Source organism: Chelon labrosus (genome assembly GCF_963514085.1).
Source record: "Chelon labrosus genome assembly, chromosome: 13".
Lineage (NCBI taxonomy): Eukaryota > Metazoa > Chordata > Actinopteri > Mugiliformes > Mugilidae > Chelon > Chelon labrosus.
Genome location: NC_140346.1, coordinates 10,027,275 through 10,051,721, shown reverse-complemented (window position 1 = coordinate 10,051,721; position 24,447 = coordinate 10,027,275). Strand labels below are relative to the sequence as shown.

The window sequence follows — 24,447 nt, the reverse complement described above, 5'->3', positions numbered from 1 at the left end:
ACCAGAATGCAACTTGTTTCTTGACGAGAAGATGAAAGGACAATCTCGTGTACATAAAAACACACAGAGAGAACACGGCAACTTATAAGATGCATTTAGGTCACAGATTTCCTATCACAGAGGTGAAAATGTGTGTGGTTAATTGTGTGTTTGGGTTATCCAAACAAAGTTAAGGGTTTCTTGGTCAGTTCTGATTGAGTTCTGCAACTGTGGCACAATGTTTTGTTTCCAACTGCCAGTAGCCATGTAACAAATGAGTTTAAGCTCTGACTGACTTCATCTCTGTGGCAGCCATGGTTGAATTGTGGCGTTTAAACCTTTCAATCCTGCCAAACTAAAGGTGATCATGCCAAGACTGCGAGCTGTAGTTCATATTTATTACACAGACATGAGAGCTGTGCTGAACCTTTCATGTAACTTTAACTTAACTCCTCTATTGCTGTTTTACACAAACTGTAACACACATACATGTTCCTATACTTGGTTTCTGCCCAGAACTTTGAGATCAAGTGGCTAACCTCCGTATGCGATGTGCATTCACACCCAAAATGCAAACCTACGTGTGCATCAAACGCGCCGTGCGGTTGCCTTGTGAGGTGCAGCCTCTCTGTGGGAGAGCTGAAATGTAATTTGGTGGATGTGGAGGTCTCGCGGTGCCGGGGGATCTGAAGCTGCAGCTCTCCGGGCTAGAGGCAGAGGTGTGTCCATGCTAGGGCACGTCTCTGGGATTAAAAGCCTTGATCCTTCCTGATCTGCGGAGTTGTCAAATACTGTTAGAAGCAGAGGGGGGAAAAAAAAGAGACGCGGTGCCTTGAAGGCTCAGACCAACAGAGGTATGCGAATGGTAAGAAGAAAGAGGAGGGCAGAGAAAACAGAGAGAGACAGTTAGGACTGAGATTAAGAGAAAAGCAAGTGATAGCGATCAAACTAGGGCATACAGATATCCGACGTGTGTGTGTGTGTATGGCAGAATCAGTGTGTGTGTGTAAGAGAGTAAAGGAGAGGGGGAGATGAATTGATTCCTGTCTCGTGGCCCTGATAAACAGCTGGAGACGCGAAAGGTGAAGTGGGGGGGAGGGGTGTGTGGGTACAGACGGCGATCACTCTTTTAACAAGACTGGTGTGGTTGTGTCACGACCTCTGGCAGCTGCGGTTGATATTACAGTCAATATCTCCGGGACTGCATGGACCGTAGACGCACTGACCGTTTAAACTGTTCATTGAGATGGAGGCTCAGACAGATGAACTCTTCTTTCCTCTTCTACGAGGGCTTCTGCTGTGGTGAAAGATCAGGATTGGGTGTGACGTGTATGGTTTAGGTTTTAGTGTGGCGAGATTCAAAGTTTAAAGTCTTGAGCAACAACGTAAATGAATTTATGAAGTGATTTACGGCAGTTCTGCAAGGAATTGCTCCTGCAACGACACCGCTGCCAAGTAGCGTCACCTGAGTGATGAAAGAAGTTGTAAAGATTAGAGATAACCGGAACGGCAGGAAGAGCGCTAGACATACTTGGAGTGAAAGAAGGCGAAGAGTCCAAGAAACACAAAACACAACAAAGTCTACTCTGGCCATCTTCCAGCGATGCCCACACGTTTACTTCAAAGCTCAATGTGCATTTTAACCTTGCGGCCCTTTGTTTGCCTCTCCCCATCATCACTGTGCCTGCGTGTCTGTCCTCACTTCAAAGCTAAAGGGTAAAACACATTAGTAGGGTAACCCTGTCTAAGCAGCGGCCATTAACCCCAGGCTCTTGTTACACGCCCTGTACCACCCCGCCCGCAAGGCCAGGTTCAACTAGCCCGGGGTTAGGGAGGGCAACGCATGCACCCTGCAACAAACTTTTTGGATACGCATGTACGCTACTACCATAGGAATGCACACACACACACATCATGCCAAGCCATGTCGTGCAAACGGGAGTCGACACAGTTTCAAGTTGGCGGGGAGGGTGGTATCGCTTCCACGATGACCTCGATCCTGTTTAGGGAGGGAGAGAGGGAAAGCGGACTGGGGGGAGTGAGGCCTGAGTGACATCAGAAGAGGTCAAAGGTCAAAGCGGTGACAGCCACACTGGGGACCAGCAGACTGTCACTGGGCTGACGTGAGCTGTTGAATAACTAGTGACCCAGGAAAGTTTTTATGTACCCTGACAAAGCCCACACACACACACACACACATAACTGCATGTAAGCACAATGCACAGTCACAATGGCAGCGCAGCGCTCTTAGGGACACACACACACAAACTCATGCATGCACACATGCACAATGGAAGGTGTTTTGAGGCCCCAGACAGGCTGTCGTCTGGGAGCTACAAGCAGATTACCTAAACAAACAACCTAAAAATACCTTCCTTTTCACCCGTAAGTCGACCCTTTCCGACCCCTGCCCATAACGCAGCAAGCTGCCGCAAAAAAAAACAAACGTCAAGGCTGATGTTAAACTTGCCCCCGAGACCGCAGACAACTAGGCAATTAAAGTTTTGCATGTGTTTTTGCATGCTTAAGGGCTGACAGATGTTTGCACTTTCATTTGACGTACCGCGTGTCACATGTGTACGTGAGGTGTGTGTGTAATATGACTTACTACTTAGAGATGGTATAGCAAGCAAACCCACATTTAAGCTTTCTTAATATGGTATTGCGTTTGATCAAGAGGCCACTTAATAGATATTCAGCAAGGGTGAGGCCTACTTGTCGTCTGCTGTTGCTAAGGGTTAAATAAACTGCCTGTATCCTTCATAAAGGAAACAGTTTTCATTTTGGGTTGTTTCACTTTAGCTATAGGCTATTGTGTTACATGTTTTGGAGGTTTATTTCTGCAATACAGCTCTCCTGTTATGACATCATGCTGTAACAGTTTTCAAGATACAGTTTAGCCGTCTCTTAGCTTTAGGCTCATTTGGTGACATTTGCCAACGAAGCAATTAACTCAAAATAAGTTAAACAAAACTGTGCATTGACCATCATGCACTCTGGGCCTTGGCGGCGGATTGTTATGTATTTGTGCTACAGTGTGACACGTGGTTTACACTTGTTTACAGAACTGGCTATGAGGCCCCATTGAGACTGCTTCCCTATCGCTTCCTTTCCTCCTCACCTATTCTTAGTGTGTGCCTGTGTGTGTTCTCCTCACACATCCTCCCTTTTCCTGCCCCATTCTCCTTAACTCTCCCAATTGTTTAGCGGTGTGTGCGTTTTCGCCCATGTGAGTGTCCCCTTGCACAACAACATTAGCATACTCCCATCTATCTGCTTATTTATTTAGGTATTTTTTTTTTTTTCAGCATGTCACAACTGAATTGAAATGCAGCTCTTTTCACTGTAAACAATATCAGGAAAGCACGCTAAATACACACACATGCAAGACACGCACACGTCCAACATGGGACTCGAGCCCCCTGGAGACCTTGAGGAAATTGGACAAAGACAATACAGTGACCGAGTTTGTTTATCTCCAATCGCCCCCCGCTGCGCTGCTGTCCCTGTGCTTACGCTGGTCACACAAAGCCAGTTTGGTGTGTCTTTGTGTGTGTTTGCTTGCATAGTACTGCAAAGTGAATCTGTGTTGTCCAGAGGGCCTTTGAAGGGCTTTGTGTTCATACCTGAGAGTGTGCAGGTGTGTAGAGGTTTGTAAGCCTCTGTTTGCATCTCTGTCTTGTTTGCCTTGAATTATAGTCCATTACCCACCTGCTGTGTGAATCTTAGGTCACAAAAGGTCTTTAGTCAGTTGGCACTACGCCCAGCTTTGGGTGGTGCCACCATTGCGGTCCTGGCGCAGAGGCAAAAGTGGAATCTGAGTGGCTCCCACCCAACATAGCCAAGTCAAACAGTGTTCCACCAGACAAAGATGGATCTGTTTGCCTGCACCTCTCGCTGGTCTGTCCATCCCCCTACTCTACTCTGGCCACTTTGCCTTCAACATTCATTCTCTTCCCTCTCGTAGCTCTCTTTTGAGTTTAATTTGCTTCCTTGCATTCACCTTTAGAACCTTGTGTCTCATTTTTTAAGGAGTGGTCATGTACGTTCTGAAGTGGCTGGGTGGAATACTTTAGATCTGCGCGATATAACCATTGTGCTAATATTCCTTCTTAAGGCCAGCCTAGAGGAATTAGGGAGGAAGCTGAAGCCTACGTGTCAATAAGAACGCAGGGATCTTGGTCAGCAGGAAGTCTTCAGAACAATATTTCATTTTTTCAGTAATGCAGTCCAAACAGTAACAGTAAAGGTGGAACCACAGTGCACACTTATCAAAAAACGTCCCGCTGTTGTTGCAGGAAATAGGTTGTTAGTCTCATATAACAGCAGAAACCATGCCAGTATGCTAAATAACCTTGTCAAAGGTCTTTTACAGTGTCTGAAAAATATCACTGCTGACATGTGAAATGTTACAAATGAGTGCATTTCAGGCTGCACACCGGTGCTGAATTTGAATAAAAGGACTAGAAATCAGTGCAAGGGAGCAGTTTGTTGTATTTTGATGGCCTCAAAATGTCACTGAATATACCCTTTTTTGTTCTCGGGGTCTACTTTTGATGTAATTTTCATTTTTTACAATGTGTTTTGCTCGGTTGGCTCTCTGGCTGGTGTGCCTATGTAGGCACAGACATTTTAATTAGGGCACCGTCTTGGGTGGCTCTTGGGTGATGGATTGGTGCTGCTGAAAATACAGTTATAAATCATTCGCCATTTGACAGACAAAGTGCTGGCAACTCCTGCACCCCCTGGCAGTGACCACCATTAGCAATGCTGCAGAGACTGTCAGCAAGGTTGGCTTGTGTGTTATTAACGTTGTTAGCCTCGTTGGCTTTTGTTTGAAGCCTTCATTAACACCAGTAAGGATGTCAGCCCAGATGTCACTATCCAACTTTTTTTTTTTGGTTTCGCTTTCTAAAGAATGGTACAGCTAGTACAGGACCTTTTCCCCCCGCCGGGTCAAGGTCAAGATGTGTGTCGAGCGTATGTCATCAATCACGGTGATCAGTTTCGGTGGCCGTGTGTCCCTCATCCATCACGCTGATGGGTTTCGCTGGCCGTGTGGTTCTGCGTCGCTGTCAGGGCCGGAGGTAATTAATAACGTCCAGTGACGGAATTAATGAGTTAACCTGCTCCACTCTCCTGCTGTTCCACTGACAGATGCTAACGGTCAGATACTAGTTATCTTTGCTAATACGTTAGTGGCTCAGGTGTATTCATGTGGATTCTCTTTTATTATCATATTCATGTCTGTGTGGGGATAGACAGTAAATATATATATATATATTAGTCCAGCTTGTGACTGCAGCTAGGAGGGTAAACAAAGGACCTCTGGAATAGTATTCTTTTTCTAGCAGAAGTCTTACCTGAGCAGAAAAAAGATAGGAGAGACACAAAGGCAGAGGAATATGGTAGAAAGGCTGGTTGAATAGCGATTGTTGGCTCCTCAAGGTACGGGAGAAGGAGAGACTCTCCTTGCCCTCAGGTCCTGAAAGCCGATCGCTTGGTTTTTTGAAAGAGCGGCTTTGTGAGGGACGCCTCTGACTGCTCTTCTGAAGAGCCCTTTCTCTCTGTTATGACTAAAAAAAGAGTGACTGAGTTTTCATCACCAAAAGAAGATAAAGCACAGTCTTGAAAAGGAGGGAAATGCAGTAGTTTAAACTTAATTTTCTTTTTTTTTTGATCACAAACGAGGCAATTGTTGCGCCTGGGCAGGCCTAGTTATTGTGTGCCGTGCGCTGGGTGTTACATTCCCTGGGTTTTTGGAAGGCTATTGTAGTGCAAGTTTGCTCTCATGTTTTCTGTCCCCAGTGTATTGGATACTTTGTTGTGTAGGCTGCAGAAAAGTTTCCCCTATCAGACTTTGCATGCGGGTCGCTCAAGGTGGGCTTCAGTAGGTGGGTGTGTGGGTAGATGTGGTTCTATTTGTCAGCGATGTAGGGAGCATGTATAGCTGTTCAAAGCTTGCTGTGTGGGTTGTTGCCACTCAGAGGAAAACTTAGCCGGGTTTTAGTTGGCTCGCGTGTGGGTAGCCATCATTGTATCATTAGCTTTTCGTGCATTCCTGTTTTTTTACAGATGGCTGCATTGATAGTTAGCGTCTTGAACAGAAGTTCCAGTTCCCTCCCCTCATGCTGCGCAGCCAATTTAGCGAGCAGAATCCCCACCACACTGACAAAATACTCATTAACTCCCACGAGCCTTTCCCTCCACCCTTGTTGCCCCTTTCCTCTTAATGTGCTTTAGCCGAGAGACAACAGAGATTGGGATGGGGCAGGGGAAAGACTGACAAAAGGGGAAAGAGACTAAAGCCAGAGAGGAGGACTGAATGAGTGAAAGAACTGCTGGGGGAGAAAATGGGAAGAATGCGATGTCCCAGTCTATGAGGGATTCCATTTTTTTTTGCCTTTCCAGAATAGAACAGTAAGTCACCAGTCTCTTTGTCTGCCTTTGATCTCTCAGCTCAGGGATTTGGCACCTGACAAACCCCTCTCAGTCTGAAAGGAGGCCTGCCGGGAGAAAGCCTAGGAGAGTGAGAGAGAGATAGATAGAGGGCAGAGAGAGAGTCAGAAAAAATAATAAAGAAGTGTTAGCGAGAGGGTGAAAAAGGAAACAGTAGAAAAAATATGGTGTGGAAAAACTGGGTTAGACTTTTGAGAGCTGTATGAGAGGATATGACTAGGGCTTCCCAGCTCAGATCCCATAAAAACTAAATACACATGTGTTCATGTGTGTCTGTATTCGCGTCTACGTTTGCCACGGCTGGCCCGGAGAGTGATAAATCCAGCAAGACTTAAGGGAGATTCCTCTCTGAAGCCACGGCCTCCTGGACCACCCACTACTTGTGGTCTCTTCCTTCACACACACACACAATCACACTCCTAATAGGAAGCAAATTCCCCAGCTTTACTTGGATATCGGCCTCTCTTTTTTTTTCCTCAGCCCCGTTCCCTTCTGCAGGGCAGTCGTTGCTATAAACAAGACCTCATGTGTTGACATCCCATTTTGAAATGCAAGCCCTGAAATCCCAAGTTTCGAACCGCAGATGAAGATGCCACAGCATGTCTATGGCAAACAGGGTTTCGGTGCTGGGACAGCCCAGTGGGGTGAGCCTGGGACGGCTTAATAATTGATGGGCGAGAGAAAAAAAACTAATCAACCGTGCACAGTTTGAGGTAGCCTGCTCTTAGGCTGTCTTTAGACCTTAAAGAGGCTCAGGCCAAAAGGCTGTGAAGCATGGGGCTCAATTAACTCTCCCTCCAGCTTTTAGCATGGGGGCACCATCTCAAACAGCTGGTTGACCCCCCTCTCAACTCCAGGCGCTTTCCTGGTCAGCGCACATGTACAAACCCTGACATCAACTTTGTGTTCTGTCACCTGAAGCGGTCACAACCTCTTGAACAATACCCACAAATCCCAGGGTCCTTCTGTTTCCAGTGATGAGAGCGGGCGCTGAAAGATTGCTTTAAAGATAGAGAGATAACACAAAGTGGCTCCTGACTAATCTCTCCTCTTTTTTTTTTTTTGCAACTGCGAAGAAAAGAAATGAAGGCTTCACGCACCCCTGCAGGCAACAATCAATGAGGCCCTTAGCTTAATGTTAGCGAGTGAAGCGACAGGGATTAAGCCCTGATTGAGTGAGTGGGAATGGGCAAAGAAAGGCTCAGCAGGTACCAGCTAGCCTGGCTCGGTTAACGCTACACTACGCTAATCCAGCTGCTACAGAGGAGAGGCTAAGGGGCAAAGAGCCTGACTATATTACACTTCCAAGAGAGGGATTTCCCAATCTTTTAGGGGGTTTGTGGATTTCCTCTGCTGTTTGTATGTGTGAGCATGTGGGCTGCTTGGTGGTATGTGTGTTTTTGTTGGAGGACAGACTTCCTCCGTGCTGCGGTGTACGTGGATAGGCGCTGATTTGATTTTTAGTATGGTGAACACATGTGGGAGTTTGTTTATGTGTCAGCATGCAGAATTCACTGAAGGATTTATGACTGCGGAATTGAGATCCATGGCTTTCAAATGTACTTTGCAAACTTGGTTGTGTATGTGCTTTTGAAGACAGTCTCTATTTGTGTGTACGTTTGGCGGGATTGCTTTATGCCTGCAGACCTTACAGTATAAGTGTGTAATTATGTCATTTATATTGGGTATGAATTTACACATCTGTCTTCAGTGGGTCATTTCACATCATAACAAGACAGACCGGGACACACACACACTTTCATGCACACTCAAACCACCAACTGGCCGCCATACCACCGTGCCGCCTCACTGACTGACAGGTTATTTGGTCCAATCGGTGTTGCGACTGTCTGCACTGCACCTCGCAGAGAATTGTTCTATTGTCCCCCTCTTCTGGTTCAGTGCTCAGGGGCTGAAATATAACCCTGCTAGGCTTCCCCAGCCATTATAGAAACGGATAGATGGAGGAGAAACTCCTTGAAAGACGAGCCCCCCAATCAAACTGTCAGTCAAAAGAAAGGCGAGCACTGTCGCCAAAAGTAGGAAAAGTGTCACTTAGGTTACCATTTCAGGCTGAGGTGTGTGTGTGTGGGTGTGTGTTTGCCCAAGCTGAGTGAAAACAGCCCTGCGAGAGTGACAGAGCTCCTGGTGTGCCAAGCGTGGTGGCATTTGTTTGTTAAATGGTCTGAAATGCCAATGGCTCCGATTTCATTGCGGCTCCGAGTCCTGCCAACAGAGCGTATCTTAAATTTGTGAGAAAGACAAGAGGAGGTTACATGATCTTCTCTTTTTGTCGGAGGAAATAGCTCCCTTTAGCTAGGTTCTGTTGTTTTTGATAATGCAACACAGATTTCGTGCGAAAGGTGAACAAGGGAAAATCGCTGCAGACGGAAAATGAAGACGGAGGGAAAAGGGATTGGCGGGAGAATTAATTTCTCTACAACATATTGTTTTCCAGCTTCTAATTTGATGAAATGGGGGGAAAAAACACAGTATTGTCTTCTTCTCTTCCACTTGAAAAAACAAAGACGTAAAGTGCCATGCTATGGCAACATCTCTTGTTACCAAAGCCTAAGACAACCACTTCTATCAACCTTATCAGTGCTTCCTCTAGGCTTCACTTCACATAGGTGGGTCTGTCTGTTGATGGGTCAGACAACCACTTAGGTTCTAACTAAAATATTTCAGCATCTTTAAGATGGACTGTCAGACAGTCTAGTACAGTTCTATATGGTTCCTAGAGGATGACTGTAATGGCTTTCTTTAGTGTGTATCCATAGCGCCAGCAGGAGGCCCAGACAAGGCTCTAAAGAAACTTCCTTTGCGTCTCCTAACGTATTGGGTAACACCCTGAGTAACTGAAGTAAAGAAATGACACAACCATCAGTTATAGATGCCATGTATGTCCATGTTGACATCAGCATGTAATTAAAAGCATCGGTATGCCAAACTACAGTGCAGCCCAGATCCGCTGCCTTGGCTGCAGGCTCAGTCTTGACTCTAGAAAATTGTCTTCCAGTGTGTTATATATGTTGAATGTTAAAGCAATACACTATCGAACTAAACCCACCCTCCCCTGTGTTCTTCTTTTCTTTCAGCCTGTAAGATTGGTTACTACCGAGCTCTGGCCACCGATGGCTCTTGTTCCAAGTGTCCACTCCACAGTTACTCCGTCAGGGAGGGCTCCACCTCCTGCGCCTGCGACAAGGGATACTTCCGCTCTGAAACTGACCCGGCGTCCATGCCCTGCACCCGTAAGTACACCTACCCGCATGTGCCGTAGCAACGCACGACACACAGTTATGCTACCACTAAACCCCTATGGGCTGTGGTTCACGGTGATTCTTAAACTGCGTAAGATGAGCATGCAGTGTACTTTGCTAGTAAGCGACGTACACAGAGCGACCGCCTTCGCTTCTCTCTTGCCCTCTCTCATTCAGCGTCAGCCTGAATTACCCCCTCACACACACAGAGACAATCGCTCTGTGCAAACATAAAGCAGGCGGCTGCTGGTTTAATAGGTGTCTTTTGATTCCAAGTGGTACTTAGTGATCCGTCATGGTGACACAGAACTAATGAGGGTATAAACCACTGCATCCCAGATTCAGTTTTCCACGCAGGCACTGCAAAGCGGAGACAAATAGATATAAAAATGTTTGGGGGAGGTGATGAAAAAGGTGGGAAAATGCACGGGCGGATGGAAAGCCGAAGATGTATGTGTAAGATGTTGCAAAAGAGATAGAGGGCTGTGGTGCCGAAGAGAAAGAACAAGGAACTAAATACAGGAATACATCTAGCTGAAGGAAGGTGTTCAGTGATATATTTCTCAGTGTGCGTTTTTACTTTCCTCCACTTGGCTGTATGAGTCAACTCTGGGTGATTCTTATTCTGCCAATCCCTATCCCCTGACTCATCTGAACAGCGATAACAAATATTGCTAACAGTCCTGCCGCCTAATGATATTCTTTCCTTTTTTTTAGCCCTCTTTCCCTCTCTGAGTCATGAAACTGGGACTTCATACTGGTAGAAATGTACACAAACAAAGAGAAAACAGAAAGAAACCACATAGCACACAAATCCCCGCGCTCTCATTTCCCAGGAAAATAGCAAGATTCATACTTTCACATGACAGACGTTTGTGTATGAGTGAGTGTGTGTCATAAAGCAATTTTAACAACCAAAACATCTGTTAAGTTGCTTAGCTCATAGCTGGCTCGCCACTCCGTCAAGGTCCTGTGGATCCATCGCTCAGCGAAAACAGTCCAGTGAATCAGACGAGCATTTGAACTCCGACCCTCCCTCACACTTCACTAATTATTCCCCTGTAGTATGGTGTCTGTGCAAGATCGTAAACTGTGCTTTGTTGTGGAATATTTTCCGAATCTAAAACTGTTCAGATTTGGCCACGTCTTTGGTGCAGATTCCTGCTGAGTTGTGTGCTGATTTTCCAACTGCCATCAAAAAATGTTTTCTTGGACAATAGAAAATAGACTTGGAGAATAATGAGCATAATGGAACGGCAACAGCGTCCTTCGAAAAAATCGACTTCAGAAAAAAGTTACAGAAGAGAGAGACTGCAAATGTGAGGAAGGAGAGCAAGAGTATGGCTTACAGTAAAGGTCCACTCTGCCAGGAATCATCACCGGGGCGCCTGCATTGCCAAGCGAATTTGACAAAGAATTAAATAATTCAAGCCAGTTTAACATGCAGACTATCTGATTGTCTATCTTTTCAATATGTGTTTTCTTACACTAAACTAAATCACATGGAACTCGAGGAAATTTTGGTGGCCATGTTTGTCTCTGAAGTTTTGAGGACGTGTCAGTTATTAAACGCTAAAAAAACATCATCCTCTTTATTATTTGACAAATTCACAGTAAATCATATAAATATATTTGCAGTCAAACTGGTTTAAAGTCATTTATGAATGGATTTCATGTAAAAACACATTCAAAAGCTATTCTGCATTTCATCTTGCCAGAGGACACTTTGAAGCATGTCATTTTTTTTTTCAGAAAACAAGCTCCACCAGGGCGGTCAGCTTCCTGGAATAGAAATTAAACGGGAAAACAACACGAGAAAAATAATAATTGTGCGGCTGATTATGAAGCATTCATGCTGCAAATTATATTTCAAAACTTTGATTTTTCACCACACATTTGGGATTCTTATTCATAATTCCACCTGCTTCTAATACTGCTCGAGCTGTGGTGCTTGTTGTGGTTTTATGAAATATTGATAAATGCTCAAATATGAATAAATGAAAGTTAAAAAAAAAAAAAGGGCTACCAAGCCCTCCCATCCCCTCAGTGTTTGCCCTCATCACTTACACGCTGCATTACTAACCCACTTTTAATGGATGAGCTGGGAGGTCATCCCCATTGTCTTGTTAGTCAGCACGACATTTCACAACGGCTGCTGCGGGCAACAGCAGTCGGAGCTCATTACTTGGCTGATTTTACAGGACTGCGCTCTGCCGTCTCGGCTGCACCGCGAGCTCCTCTTGAACATTAGCCCGACTCTCTCAGCGACCCTTGCCCCGCCTCGTCAGGCGGTCAACATTTGATCTCTGAACTCTCACCTTGTCTGTCGACTGCTGTTTTCCTTCCTTGTGCATTTCTTTTTCTCTTCCTTTTTTTTTTTAACTTCTCACCCACACGTTAGAGCTCTGTAATTACAACTGTCACTCACACATCCATCCCTCGTCCACATTTTGTTTTCATTCTCTCCCTCTCTCTCTTTTTCTTGAAACCCACTCAGAGTCACGAACAGAGCAGATGAAGAGAAAAAAAAAAGCCTCTTAAATTCATTTCCCCGTTTGCCTTGCTGAAGGTCAGGCTGGGAAAGAGCCAGCATCTCTGGTAATTGGGGAGCATGCCTGTGTGTGTGTGTGTGTGTGTGTGTGTGTGTGTGTGTGTGTGTGTGTGTGTGTGTGTGTGTGCGGGTAATTGAAAACGCTTTTCCCCTCTCTTAGCTCGCGGTCTAGCGATGCAAGCTGATGATTAAAACTGGATGTTGTGTAATTCCATCACTGTGCGACTGTCCGTGTGCAAAACCGTCACTCCTGCTGCATCCTGGCTGTCAGCGCCCGGCTCGCATCTTTGCTCATTTGCAGCGATTGTTCTTTTGATCGCCTGTTAATGCGTGCTACATTTGATCGAAACACTTGCTTTCCAGATTAGAAACACAAGTCAATCCAATCGTTTTCCTCCCACGCTTTGGATCAACTGGTGCCTGAGGAACCTGGCAGGACAAATGAGCTGTATCGCTTTTTAAAAAACACAGAATACTGGAGATTTTATTTGCTTTTAGAGCCTTTTTATTTTTCATTTTGTTGTTTTTCTTTTGGGATTTTTTTTGATGCTTACTTCCATTGCTCTTGGGAACTTTCCTTTGCTGCTGGTGTTCAGTTTATTTATACTTGTTTCTTCTTCTTTGATTTTCTGTGCAAACTAAATTTTCTTGCCCACCGAGGTCCACAGGCTGTTCTACACAGATCAAACTGTTTTTATCATCAAAATACTTCATAAGCTGATATTTACATTCATCTATTGATAGAACAGCCAAAAGGCAAACTCAGTTTAGTATACAGTATTAAAATATAAAATGCACCTTAAAAATAATTGAATAATTGTGGGTGAGTATAAATACACACATACATCTACCACAGGGCAGTAATGAGGACCAGGGACAGACACCCGTGGGATCTGGTTGCTCCACTGTTGTTCAGGTTATATAGAGGGAGTGTTCTCCATTTTGGGGTTTCTGTTGGCCCTTGATGTGTTTCTCAGATTTTCCCCCAGTTTTCTTAGTGGCGGTTTTGTGGAGGAAGAGGGAGGGACGGGGTGAGGAATGAACGCAGAGCGGGTAGGACTCAAGGGGTTCATTGAATGAATCCCAGCCGGATGGTAATAGCGGGGTCGATGCTCTGGCCAATTTAGCCGGCTCTCTAACTCGGCCCTGTGCAACACTTGGAGAACAATTACTGATCGAAAGAGACAGAAGGAGAGAGGGGTTGAGGAAGGAGGAAGGAGAAAGATGGAGGATGGGAGTGGAGGAAAAATGAGAAAGACAGATTAAAAGAGGGCGGGTGGTGGGGGGGGTCTGGAAGCAAAGGAGCAACAGGAAAGACAGAAATAAGACTCTGAGCAAATTGCGAGGCCGTAAATGGACGAAAAAGGAGAGGAGGGAAAAAGAAACCAACTTTCTTCAGGAGAAAACTTTCAACGTCTCCCCCTGGATTCCTCCCTTGAGGGGTGTGAATTTTAAGGCCATGTTGAGCTAACGTCGTATGAAGGTTGCGTGAGCGTTGCGCTCCCGTCTCCCCCTGCCGCTCTCTCTCCCAGGATTAATTACCGGGTGTCAGTCACAGCCGACGGCTCTCCCACTCTCCCTTGCTCCCAGTGGTGCATTCTGGGAGAGCGACAGGTACAGCCAAAGGTAGTTTTTTTTTGTCTGTGTGTGCGTGTATGAGGCAGGGAGGTACGCTCATACGTTGGAATGTGTTTAAGACAGCCATAAAGTTAGATTGTGCTGCTGCCATGTTTGTCATAGCAATAAACAAACTAAATAATCTTTGTGGGGTGATCATACTCACACCTGCAAGTGCACACACTCTTCCCCCAGAGCTTAGTGTGTTAGCATTTTTGATCTTCAAACATGAAGCCGGGGCCAAGACAGAGCTAGTTTGGCTTAGCATAAAGACTGAAATCACAGGGAGACTGCATGCCTCTGTTGACAGCTCATTCGTTCACACATTATATTTCCTTTGTTTAATACATATAAAAACAACGTGTGCAGTGTTTCTAATGTTGTAGACTTTAGTTTTGAGAAATGGGTTAATAAAACTGCCCAAAATGTCCAGTTTCGGCTTTGATTCTTTAAGCTTTCTTTGCCAAAGTCTTGTCTATCACCTTTGTCCGATGAAATTTATGGCCCGTGAAGGCCAGATAACAGCCTAGTATCAGACACCACACCGTCAAGCGTTAGTGTAAAGGGCGTAGCGGTTAGTTAAACCGAGCACACTGACAAAGGCACTATTATAATGAAGGTTTGTGGAGGCACCTTAATTTAGAACCTCCATCTGTAACTACTTCCCATTGTCTGAGAAGCAAAATGGGGATGAGGTGAATGAATAAGAGAGGAAAAGTGGGTGAGGAGAAGAAAAAGCAGGGGGGAAAAAGGGGGGTGAGTGAGTTCTTTATCATCATTTTTAATGGGAATTTATTAATAGATTTTAATCGAAGGCTGCACTTGGTAAGGGGATGTTGAGTGATGCTAATGTTAGCAGTCTGCCTGGTATCCTTTAATCTCAAAGCTTGTGTCCTGTGCAGTTAAACAGACATCCTTTCCTCTCATGCCACCATGCACTTCTCCCCCCTCCCTCCCTCCCTCCCTCCCTCTATCCATCTATCCAGACTTCCTCCTTCCATACTAATCAGTGGCTTTCTGCTTTCTGGATGAACAGACGGTGTTTGTCTTCTCCGTCTGTCCTTGTCCATCTCTTACAGCTTCGGCTTCTCTTCAGCATTTGCTCATTCACCGCTATCTGCCAGGCTTATGCTGGCATGTTACGTGAGTCCAGTCCATACACATACTTCATGAGCGTCTTCGAGTGTCACAAAAAAAAAAAAAACACTACTTGGTCGTCGCCTCCATTAATACGGCTCCCACTTGTGCAGAAAAGAGCACTTCTTCCTCCTCGGGCGACCGCGCACACACACTCCTACACGCTGCCCCCTCTGCTGCTCCCTGCATCTCTGTGAAATCACTCATTGCCACTCTGCTCCTCCAAAAATAACACTGATAATTAATTTCCGATGTGAAATGATTCGTCTGTGGACCGACTGGCTTTCATATTTCACCCCGCATCGATCCCCGCAGCCCGCTCGCGTGCGGTTCATTAGTCAGAGAGAGGGAGACAGAGAGAGAAAAAGAGAGACGGGGACACAGGAAAGAGAGAGTACAGGAGAGTTAAGTCAATTAACGCTGCTTATGTTTGAAGGCCCTCCAAAAAAACACATTAATTACAACCGAGCTGACATGTAAATTAGGATTGATGCGTTGGGAAGTTTGTGTCACATATCTGCTCCGATATATAACTGCAGTGTGTAGGTCTGGCAACAAAACAGGATCCAAAGCAAACTTTGTCCAAAGTTATTGAGTGGGTACCATTAAGCCACATTGACAGCAGTGGGATCAGATCTTCCAGCTGATTTATGCATCTGAAATAACTGTGTTTGCCTATTGGATGTTACTTAAGATTCTGAATTTTCTACAGGAGACTAAGGAAGAATTCATCAAAAGATAGCACTTAAACAATGAAAACTGTTTAATGTGATCACAGTTGTAAAGTCTTCCTTACAGTAACCACAAGTAAATATCATCGTGACTCTGTCCATGCTTAGCATTTGGCTCAGTGCTGTCGAACCTAACCGCCCCCGCTAACAGCATCCACTCTTCCCTCTCTCCCCCTCCTCCTCCTCAGGCCCTCCCTCGGCGCCTGTCCACCTCATCTCCAACGTGAACGAGACCTCTGTGAACCTGGAGTGGAGCGCGCCCCGGAGCTCGGGAGGGCGCCAGGATTTGACGTACAACGTGGTCTGCAAGCGCTGCGGGCCAGACGGCCGGCGCTGTCAGCCCTGCGGTAACGGCATCCACTTCAGCCCCCAGCAGCTGAGCCTGAAGGGAACCAGGGTGTCCATCAACGAGCTGCAGGCCCACACCAACTACACCTTCGAGGTGTGGGCGGTGAACGGAGTCTCGCCTCAGAGCCCCGGACCGGAGCAGGCCGTGTCGGTGACCGTCACCACCAACCAGGCCGGTAAGACGACCACTGATGAACTGAGTGAATCTTGGCACTAGGTAGAGAAAAGTAAAGATAGGTGATTAAAAAGAAATGTAACTTGCCTCCATGACCATGACATTGAAAAAGGGCATCCCTGATTGGTTTGCAGGTGTCCATTTGTGTGATTTATTGGGATTCTTGAACCCATTCTCAGTGCACAGTATATTCAACTAGTTACAATACATATTACTGTGGATTTATCTTGAAAGTTGCTGTTTAGCGACGTATTTTCATATCTTAGGAATGTCTGTGATTTAATTCTCTTTCCTGCGCTATTATTATTTTCTTGACTTCTCTGAGTGAGAGCGCATGTATCCAGTGTGTCTCAGCTTATGTTTTATGCAGAGCACAGGTTTTGTTACACTCAATGCTTGAAGTGCTTTTTTTGTGGGGAGGGGGGGCAACCTGCGTGTCAAAACATGTTTATTAAAGTTGTGAATAATTTGTCTGAAGGCTGGGTGATTACCGGGGAGGAGGATGGATTCTCTGCAGTGGGAAATGATTTTCTGCAATATTTCACTGGAGTTTTGCATAATTAGGCATGTGGAGCCTAGGCTGAAGATAGGGGCACCGTGCTATATTTAGCTCCCTCGCTAATGAATTAGATGAGTTGTATTGATCTGTGGAGGCTTCATTACAAACGCCGCCAGGCTGTGTGTTATTTGTGTACGCACGTGTAATTATTCTCGTAGAATGCGCCAATGAATACGGCCTCTCCTTCAGAGCTGGAGGAGAGCCCTCTAGCCCAGGGGTGCGTTCAAAGCCTCCCGTTGTCTCGTCATTTAGCCATTTTGTAACCAGTTGTTGTGCAAATGGATTTTTACGGCCATGGTCCTTTCTCTTCATCCCTCCCTTCTCTCTTCTGCTTATAGCCGATCATTACCTCGGTCTTTTTTTACTGCCCTGCTCTTGGGTGGTAAGCTAAGTGCCTTTTTGTGTCGTTTTTTTTTCCACTAATTTCCGTCCATGGGAAAGGCGAATATCTTGAATAGGAGTTGGACTGGCAATTTAAGGACACAGTGGCTTGATTTATCAGCTGGGGTCAGGAAGATAGAGATGAATGGATGTGCTGCCTGTGGGAGAGCTGTGAGTCCTGCCAGACAGGCATGTGTGGGAGCTGTAATGGAGCACGCCCTGGAGTCCAGGCCGAGGGCTCGCGATAGTAAGCCAGCACGGTCGCACCAAACTCCAAAGCGCGCGCTTTCAGAAATGGATGCACACAAAGACGTAGACACGACACGCGAGCCCAGCGACGTCCCCCCTGAGGTTGCTCGAGGCTAATCTGCTGACTCGAAGTTGTAAGATATAGATGATGTTGCCTTTGGCTCGTCGCTGGTGCATGTTTCACAAGTGTTCCCCAGGATTAGTTATATGACGCTGCAGCTGGAGGCTTCATCGTTTGCACATGTGCGCGGCTAAAAGTAAAATAATTGTGTCACAGAGACACGACGCTCATGGATGGGTCTGCATTCACCTCTCAAACAGTCTCAAACAACAGTCTCATCGTGTGTGTGTGTGTGTGTGTGTCTGCGTGTGTGGGTGCGTGTTAAAGAGAATAGCTCCAGACTGATTGGATTTCTTCCTGCTAATGCTCGGTAGGGGCTTTGGAAGCTCTGGTTTCAGCCGCTGGTAATCCAGCCAGTCATCTGTGGCTGTCCCTCTCTCTGTATCGCCTCCCCTCATCCAGACACCGTGGATTACGCATTTATTATCATAGATTTATTAGGATTTATAAGTGCTCTGGCAAAGACACCCCCGCAACTGCCTGCTTATGAAAGTTCAAATTTCGGCTAGTGAGGCAGAAGTGAGGCGGGCAGGTTGGAAGGGAGGAGTGCTTATGTATCTGTGCGTGAGAGAAAGATAGAAAAAGGGGGGAAAACAGAAAAAATAAATGCTGCCAGACAAAAAAGTAAGACGGGAGTATTGTTGATCACGTCTGTGACCAGGCATGTGCGTCTGTGTGTGTGCATGAGGAGGTCGGATTCCATGTGTCGCCATGAACAATCCCACTGTCGTAAATCAGCCGGGGTGTAACCCTTTCACCCGGGCTGCATGTGGAGAAGGAGGGGAGAGGGGTGAGATGTCCAAGCTTTGAACTGACCCCTGGCTGTAAATGGATGTTTTCTCCCCTTTTATGGGATCAAGCACTTTGTGTGTATGTGTGAGAAAAAAGGGAAAGAGAGTCGGGGAGAGAGGTGTTTATGTCTTGACACAAAATCCTTGGCAGGCTTATGTGACTAAAAGTGAATTAGTGCATAAGAGATTGTGTGTCTGAGTGTGTGTGTCTGCGCGTCTGTGTGTGTGTGTGGGCACGTCTGTCAGCGCACATGAGTGTGAGTTTCCATCTCTCTGGCAAACCGGGCCGACATACATGTGGAAATGTGTTCGGGGAGATGGAAGCAGACTCTGTAGGTGGAGGGGATCGGGGAGGGGGAGGATCTTGTAATCGGGAGCCATTTCATCAACACCCTGAAAAACGGCTCCCTGCTCGACTATTTTTCCTGGGCGGCAGCAAAATTGACCGACTCCAATCTGGCAACCAGGCTCCAATCTGGCAACCACATGCAAAAACCCCGGCCCCTGTCTCTTTTAATGTCAAACTGTAGCCGGCCGCATGTTCGCGCAAATGTTCGTGCCGATCGCCGATGCTCCTCGCAGCACAAATGCTTTGCGATGAACGTGCTCGCGAAGACAAACCCGCTCACACGACAAGCAAGCAGAGATAAAACCTCAAAACTAAAATAAAAAATGCCGCAAAACCTCAACCATCCTCCTGGGAGGGTGATTTTTCAAACCAAATCCTGAATTCTATGTGGCTCTGCCAGGATTTTATTCATTACAATTTCCGGCGTGACTGGTGTGATTGAGTTTTTTGGTGTCTGTGTGAGATAATAGAACTAGGTGTATGCTTTTCTGTGTGTTTTTCTACCTTTCTGCTTGTGTAATGAGGTTCTTTGTGTTGCTCGATATGTCCGTGTGTGTGTGTGTGTGTACATGTGTTGGAGGCTGTGAAAGAGTTTTTTTGGAGAGCTCAATTATAAAACGAGATCTGAATATTCATTGCGTCTGACACTTATTATTCCAACCGCGTTTTTAGCCCACGCGTTCAGGAGGCAGTAAGAAAATTACAGATCTGCCCCACATATTTAAATTCATCCACTGAGGTGCCAGCAAGTCTGGCATGGTCTTCCTAAATCGCAGCCTCAGGTGGATCATTTCTCTTTTCAGGATAGACATCTCAAGTTTAGTCTTGCGTCAGCTATGTGAAATGTGTGCGCACGTGGTTTGATAATCTTTAATATTTATCTCTGTATCAGTTTGCTCTTTAGACATTCATCAGTCTAATTTATCTTTAATAAGTTATAAAACTTGACCTTGTTGGATCTCTTCTGTGTCTGGGCTGTGTCATGTAATGAACCCGGGAAGGGACCAATCAGAAAATCACTCATCTTTATCCTCACATTAGTTGAGGGAAAAATAAAAACGCAACAAGAGCAGCCAAATGCGATTAAATTGCCATATCTGTCATCTTTGGGGGAAAGATGGATGTGTGGATTACCTCTGGGGAATGAAGGCCCATGACCCTCTGGGTTTTTTTTTTTTTCTGAGTCGGAGCATCCTCAGTCAGCCCCAGGAGGGCCCTCAAATTGGCTCCTGCTGCAGACCAAGATTGATCGGAGGGATGCAAATGGCCGCCATCTAATTGTTTAACGGAGACGCAACACATTAGGCCAACAGGATGACACAGCCTTGGGTTAATCTATTTACCAATGGATGTCTGCAATACCATCCCACTCCATCTCCATCTCAGCCCCCACCAATCACAAACCCTCTGCCGCTTCTTCCCCCTGGCGAAACTCAATCCGCGGCTGGTGCTTGAATTCCAGGCCCGTTTGAACTCAATCCCCAGTTAAAAGAGGGGTTTTGTTAGCGTTAGCTTCAAGGCTAGGCTCCCTGGAGCCCCCGGTCAAAGTGATGAGAATGTATATAATGTCATAGATAATCCAATCATAATCGGTGGACCGCGAACCCCTCATTAATCATCCCACTGTAATTTTTTAAAAGGCAGATGGCCCGGAGCGAGTAAGGTTACAGTAATCACTGAAGAGCAGAGGTCAAAGATTCACTCCTCATGAACTCATAAGAGCAGATGCCATGAAGAAAGGCTACCTGGGCATAAGTGTTTTTTTTTCTTTGTGTATGTGTTTCATTGCTGTGGCTCCACAGAGAATAGATCAGGAAAGTTGTTTGGTTGTTGAGGGTACTTATGTAAATCTAAAAGGTGTTTCATGCTCCTACAGGAACTTTGCTGACGCTAGAACCCCCAACGCACCGGAGATGTGCCTCTTTATCTGTGTGTGCATTTGTGTCCTATATCTTGTTGTCTCTGGGGTTGTAGGTTCATTTATGTACTTTTCCGTCGACTGGTCCATGATTCCACCTGTCATATCTTCTCGCCAGCTTGAAACAGTGTGCACATGATTGTGTCTCTGTTTACAACAGTATCTCTCTTAGGCCTATGGATTTCTCTTTGTAACGTGCCGAGTGTGTATGACCCAATTTTCGTGTTGTCACACTCCCAGAAGATAGAGGTTTGATTTGTGCGGTGGTGGCACACTGGAGGGAGGGGACGGAGCGTAAGCCATTATCTGTGCTTTAACCTTCACATGTTAAAGCGTCTGAACGCAGATAATGTTGCTGCTTGAAATATGGCCTCATTATCAGCTGCGGCAAAACGGCCTTCAGATAAAATCGTGCGCCGGCGCTGGCGCTTTTAATGAAAACCAATTGATTTGCTCTCTTGAAGACACAAAAGGCAAAGGTGTTGAGCTCATTTCAAGTCTCTTTTGACGAGACTTTGTAGCGATGTACGGTTTCCAGGGTGACCTGCAAAAAAAAATGTGCCTAAGATGCCAGTCTCAGTAGAGGAGAACTCCGATGCCAACCATTAGCTGAGAAACAGTATTGCCATACACTCTAGCATCAGCAATTCCACTATATGGCCATACATTTCCGTAACGCCTCTCATTTTGGATTGAATCCAAGTTCAAAAACAAATGTTAGTGATTGCCTTGTGGCCTGGCTTGCTGTTTGACTTTCTCAGCGGGTGTAAAGACCGGGGGATTTAGAAGAGCAGCTTAAAACAGACTTGATGTCTCCAAGGCTGAAAAACAACATGAAGAATGTCGGGAAAGCAGCAGGCTAAACATTTTTCTTCTTTTTTTCTCTTTCTTTGATCATCTCTCTTAGCTCCCTCTCCAGTGTCTTCCATCCAGGCGAAGGATATCACAAGGCACACCATCTCGTTGGCCTGGCAGCCACCAGACAGAGCCAATGGAGTCATACTGGAGTATGAGGTCAAGTACTACGAGAAGGTGAGGGTTTCCCAGGGCTTTTGGTTACTGCTGGAAAAACATTCAACAAAAAAAAGACGAAAGCAGCATCTGAATCACTGTGTAGTGTAGTCTCTCTGAGTGACTTTCTTTCTTCCCCAGGACCAGAATGAAAGAAGCTACAGAATCATAAAAACCTCATCCAGGAACACCGACATCAAGGGCCTCACCCCACTCACCTCTTACGTGTTCCATGTGCGCGCACGCACGGCGGCCGGATACGGGGAGTTCAGTGGCCCGTTTGAGTTCATGACCAACTCTGGTGAGTTTAACCGCCTCACCTCTGCTCAGCTTGTCTGATGATATCAGTGCTATCAGTCAGAGAGGCTCTCTGGCAGCTCTCTCATGGCAGTTTCGGTAAAATCTTACAGTGATAACATCTTTTATGAGTTTGTGTCTTTCATTGTAGAGTCATTTATCAAACTAGGTGACTGGCAGCATATATACATTCCATTTTTCAAGTCTAGGAGCATGAATCTCAACAGGCAGGTTGAAGCTACACAGGTTTTTGACGAATGATACTATTTCTTACATTTTAAGTTGGAAGCTGCTGATAGCTACTTCTAGCTTCTCACTAGCTGGACTCGATCAACTCAGAGACTCCAAATCACATTAAAACTCCAAGACAACAACAGTCCCAGTGCCTACGTGGGTGGACTCCGATCACAAATTCAAATTAGCCTCTTGAAAGCCGTTGACCCACCAGTGGGTCAGTCATTAGGATGTCATGCAGTGCAGCCAGAACATGTTCAGACCCACAGAGCTGCATTTTACATCCCAGCTGAGATTCCACCGTTGCCCACAGATTTCCATTTGATGGAACTGACCGCCTACAGAAAACAAGCCGTTACAAAATATATCTAATGGGAAAAACTGAATGCTAAGGAAATGGATTTCAAGTGACCATATTAATATGTATGAACAATCTATGCAAAATGGTTGTTGGTCTACCCTTTACTCTTGAGGCATCCCTCTTTATCCAAACCAAGGGTCCAAGGGAAGATGCTCTCATACGTTGAACGGACTGTGAAGCTGTGACATTGCACAGAAAAACAAATTTAACTTGACTTTATCTGGCCAGAAATAAAAACTTTCAGATTTCATCTAGCAGATATTGCTCCACGTATTGTTAGCTACTAGCCATGACGCAGGGGGTTGCAGAGATGCACTGCAAGCACAGGTGTCCCCTTTGTAATGCAGATGGGGACAGCAGCGCATGATAATGACACGGTCAAGCACACATCCTAATGGGTTGTCATTGTCTCTCAATGAAGCATGCGAAACAGTAGACTTTATGGGCTGAATTGTAAAATGGAGGCAGAGGGAACAAACGTTGTGTGCTGACAGAGGAAAGGAGACGTGGGGAGGAAGTGGGAGGGAGATCGGTAACTTTGACAAACAGAATGTACACAAGCTCTTTCATGCGTGATGACTGGACGGTGCATAATTATATTGACTTTGCTCTTTGTCTCCGTCTCGACCTCCCTTTCTCTTCTTTCTTTCTCTTTCCCTTTCCTCTATCTCCTGCTACTTCTCTTTCCCACAGTCCCAGCTCCCATTATTGGTGATGGGGCCAACTCCACGGTGCTGCTGGTGTCTGTGGTGGGCAGCGTGGTCCTCCTCATCATCCTCATCAGCGCTTTCGTCATCAGCCGAAGGTGAGCTCTATCCCTCTCCCCTCCTCTGCCTCTTCTGCTTTCTGTCTCTCCCTCTTCCCTCCAAGATGAGGGATGTCTTGGTTAGTGCCGGGGAAAGTAGCTGTCAGGAGATGACTTGAAAATATACACACACACACACACACACACACTCATATTGAGCCAGACAGCTATTGCAGCTCTCTCACGTCGGATGAGTGATGACTCGCCACACCGGAGACATGATTGACAGCTCCGACAGCTGAAGAGATGCAATCAGCGACCCCTCGCTCCCTGTCCCCTGCATCCACCCCTCCCCCCCCCCCGCCCCCCTCCCTCCTATCTCTCAGCTAGTGGCTGTAATCCTGGCCGCTAGTTATTTTCCCCCGCTGCGCTTTGCTGACTGCCTTGAAGAGAATGAGAGAGAGTGGACAAAAAAAAAAAAAAAAGAAAAAGAGGCAGAGCGGCAGGAGGGTGGACAATGAGATAAGCGAGCAATGAAAAGTAGGAGATCGAATACAGAGAGAGTGAGACAGAGAGGCATCAGGTGGATTTGCAGTGACCCAATCTCAGGGTGTTAACCAGCGAGCGGGACAAAGCGCCGTCACACAGATGGGATTACATGCAGATGGGACTACCTCACCTCGGGGTGTTAACCGCACATCCCCTCTGTGTGTGTCTGTTTGTGTGTCGGGGGGTGTAGGTGCGCACATATCCATATGTGAAAAAAGAAGAGAGTTTTGCATGTGTGGTGGGGGAAGGGGAGCACTAATGGCCTGTGTGCATAGTGCGTGTACGCGCCTCTTTATATGGACACCAAATCATTGTTTGCATGTGTGTATTGCTGTTGAGAATAATGGGGAGTGAAGGGGGCTGTTGATTGTGTGTGCGTGTGTGTCCTCTTTTCCATGTGATTGCCTCTTTGCAGCCAAGCAGGTGGTTGTCTCAGTCTTTTTTATATGCATGTGACGGCCACTGTCATTGTGCTGCTGCGGCCATCCTGTGATTGTGGGGAGGGACTGTAATCACGTAACCGTTTACCGTCATTACGCAACCATAGAGGGGGGACAATGTCTCGCACATCTGGTCATTTCCACCACTGACCTAACGCATCAACATAAGCACAGGTGTCAGG

General features: G+C 46.1%; 1 protein-coding gene across 2 annotated transcripts in view; it reads left to right on the top strand.

Moving 5' to 3' along the window:
• Positions 1–24,447, top strand: part of epha4l (eph receptor A4, like) — a 51,453-nt gene that overhangs the window by 12,890 nt on the left and 14,116 nt on the right. For both annotated transcript variants that reach the window (XM_084558779.1, XM_084558778.1), the window contains exons 4-8: positions 9,537–9,692; positions 15,926–16,261; positions 21,536–21,660; positions 21,781–21,940; positions 23,225–23,336. In XM_084558779.1, coding sequence (XP_084414905.1) covers positions 9,537–9,692; positions 15,926–16,261; positions 21,536–21,660; positions 21,781–21,940; positions 23,225–23,336 — 889 coding nt within the window. The remainder of the gene's footprint in view (positions 1–9,536; positions 9,693–15,925; positions 16,262–21,535; positions 21,661–21,780; positions 21,941–23,224; positions 23,337–24,447) is intronic.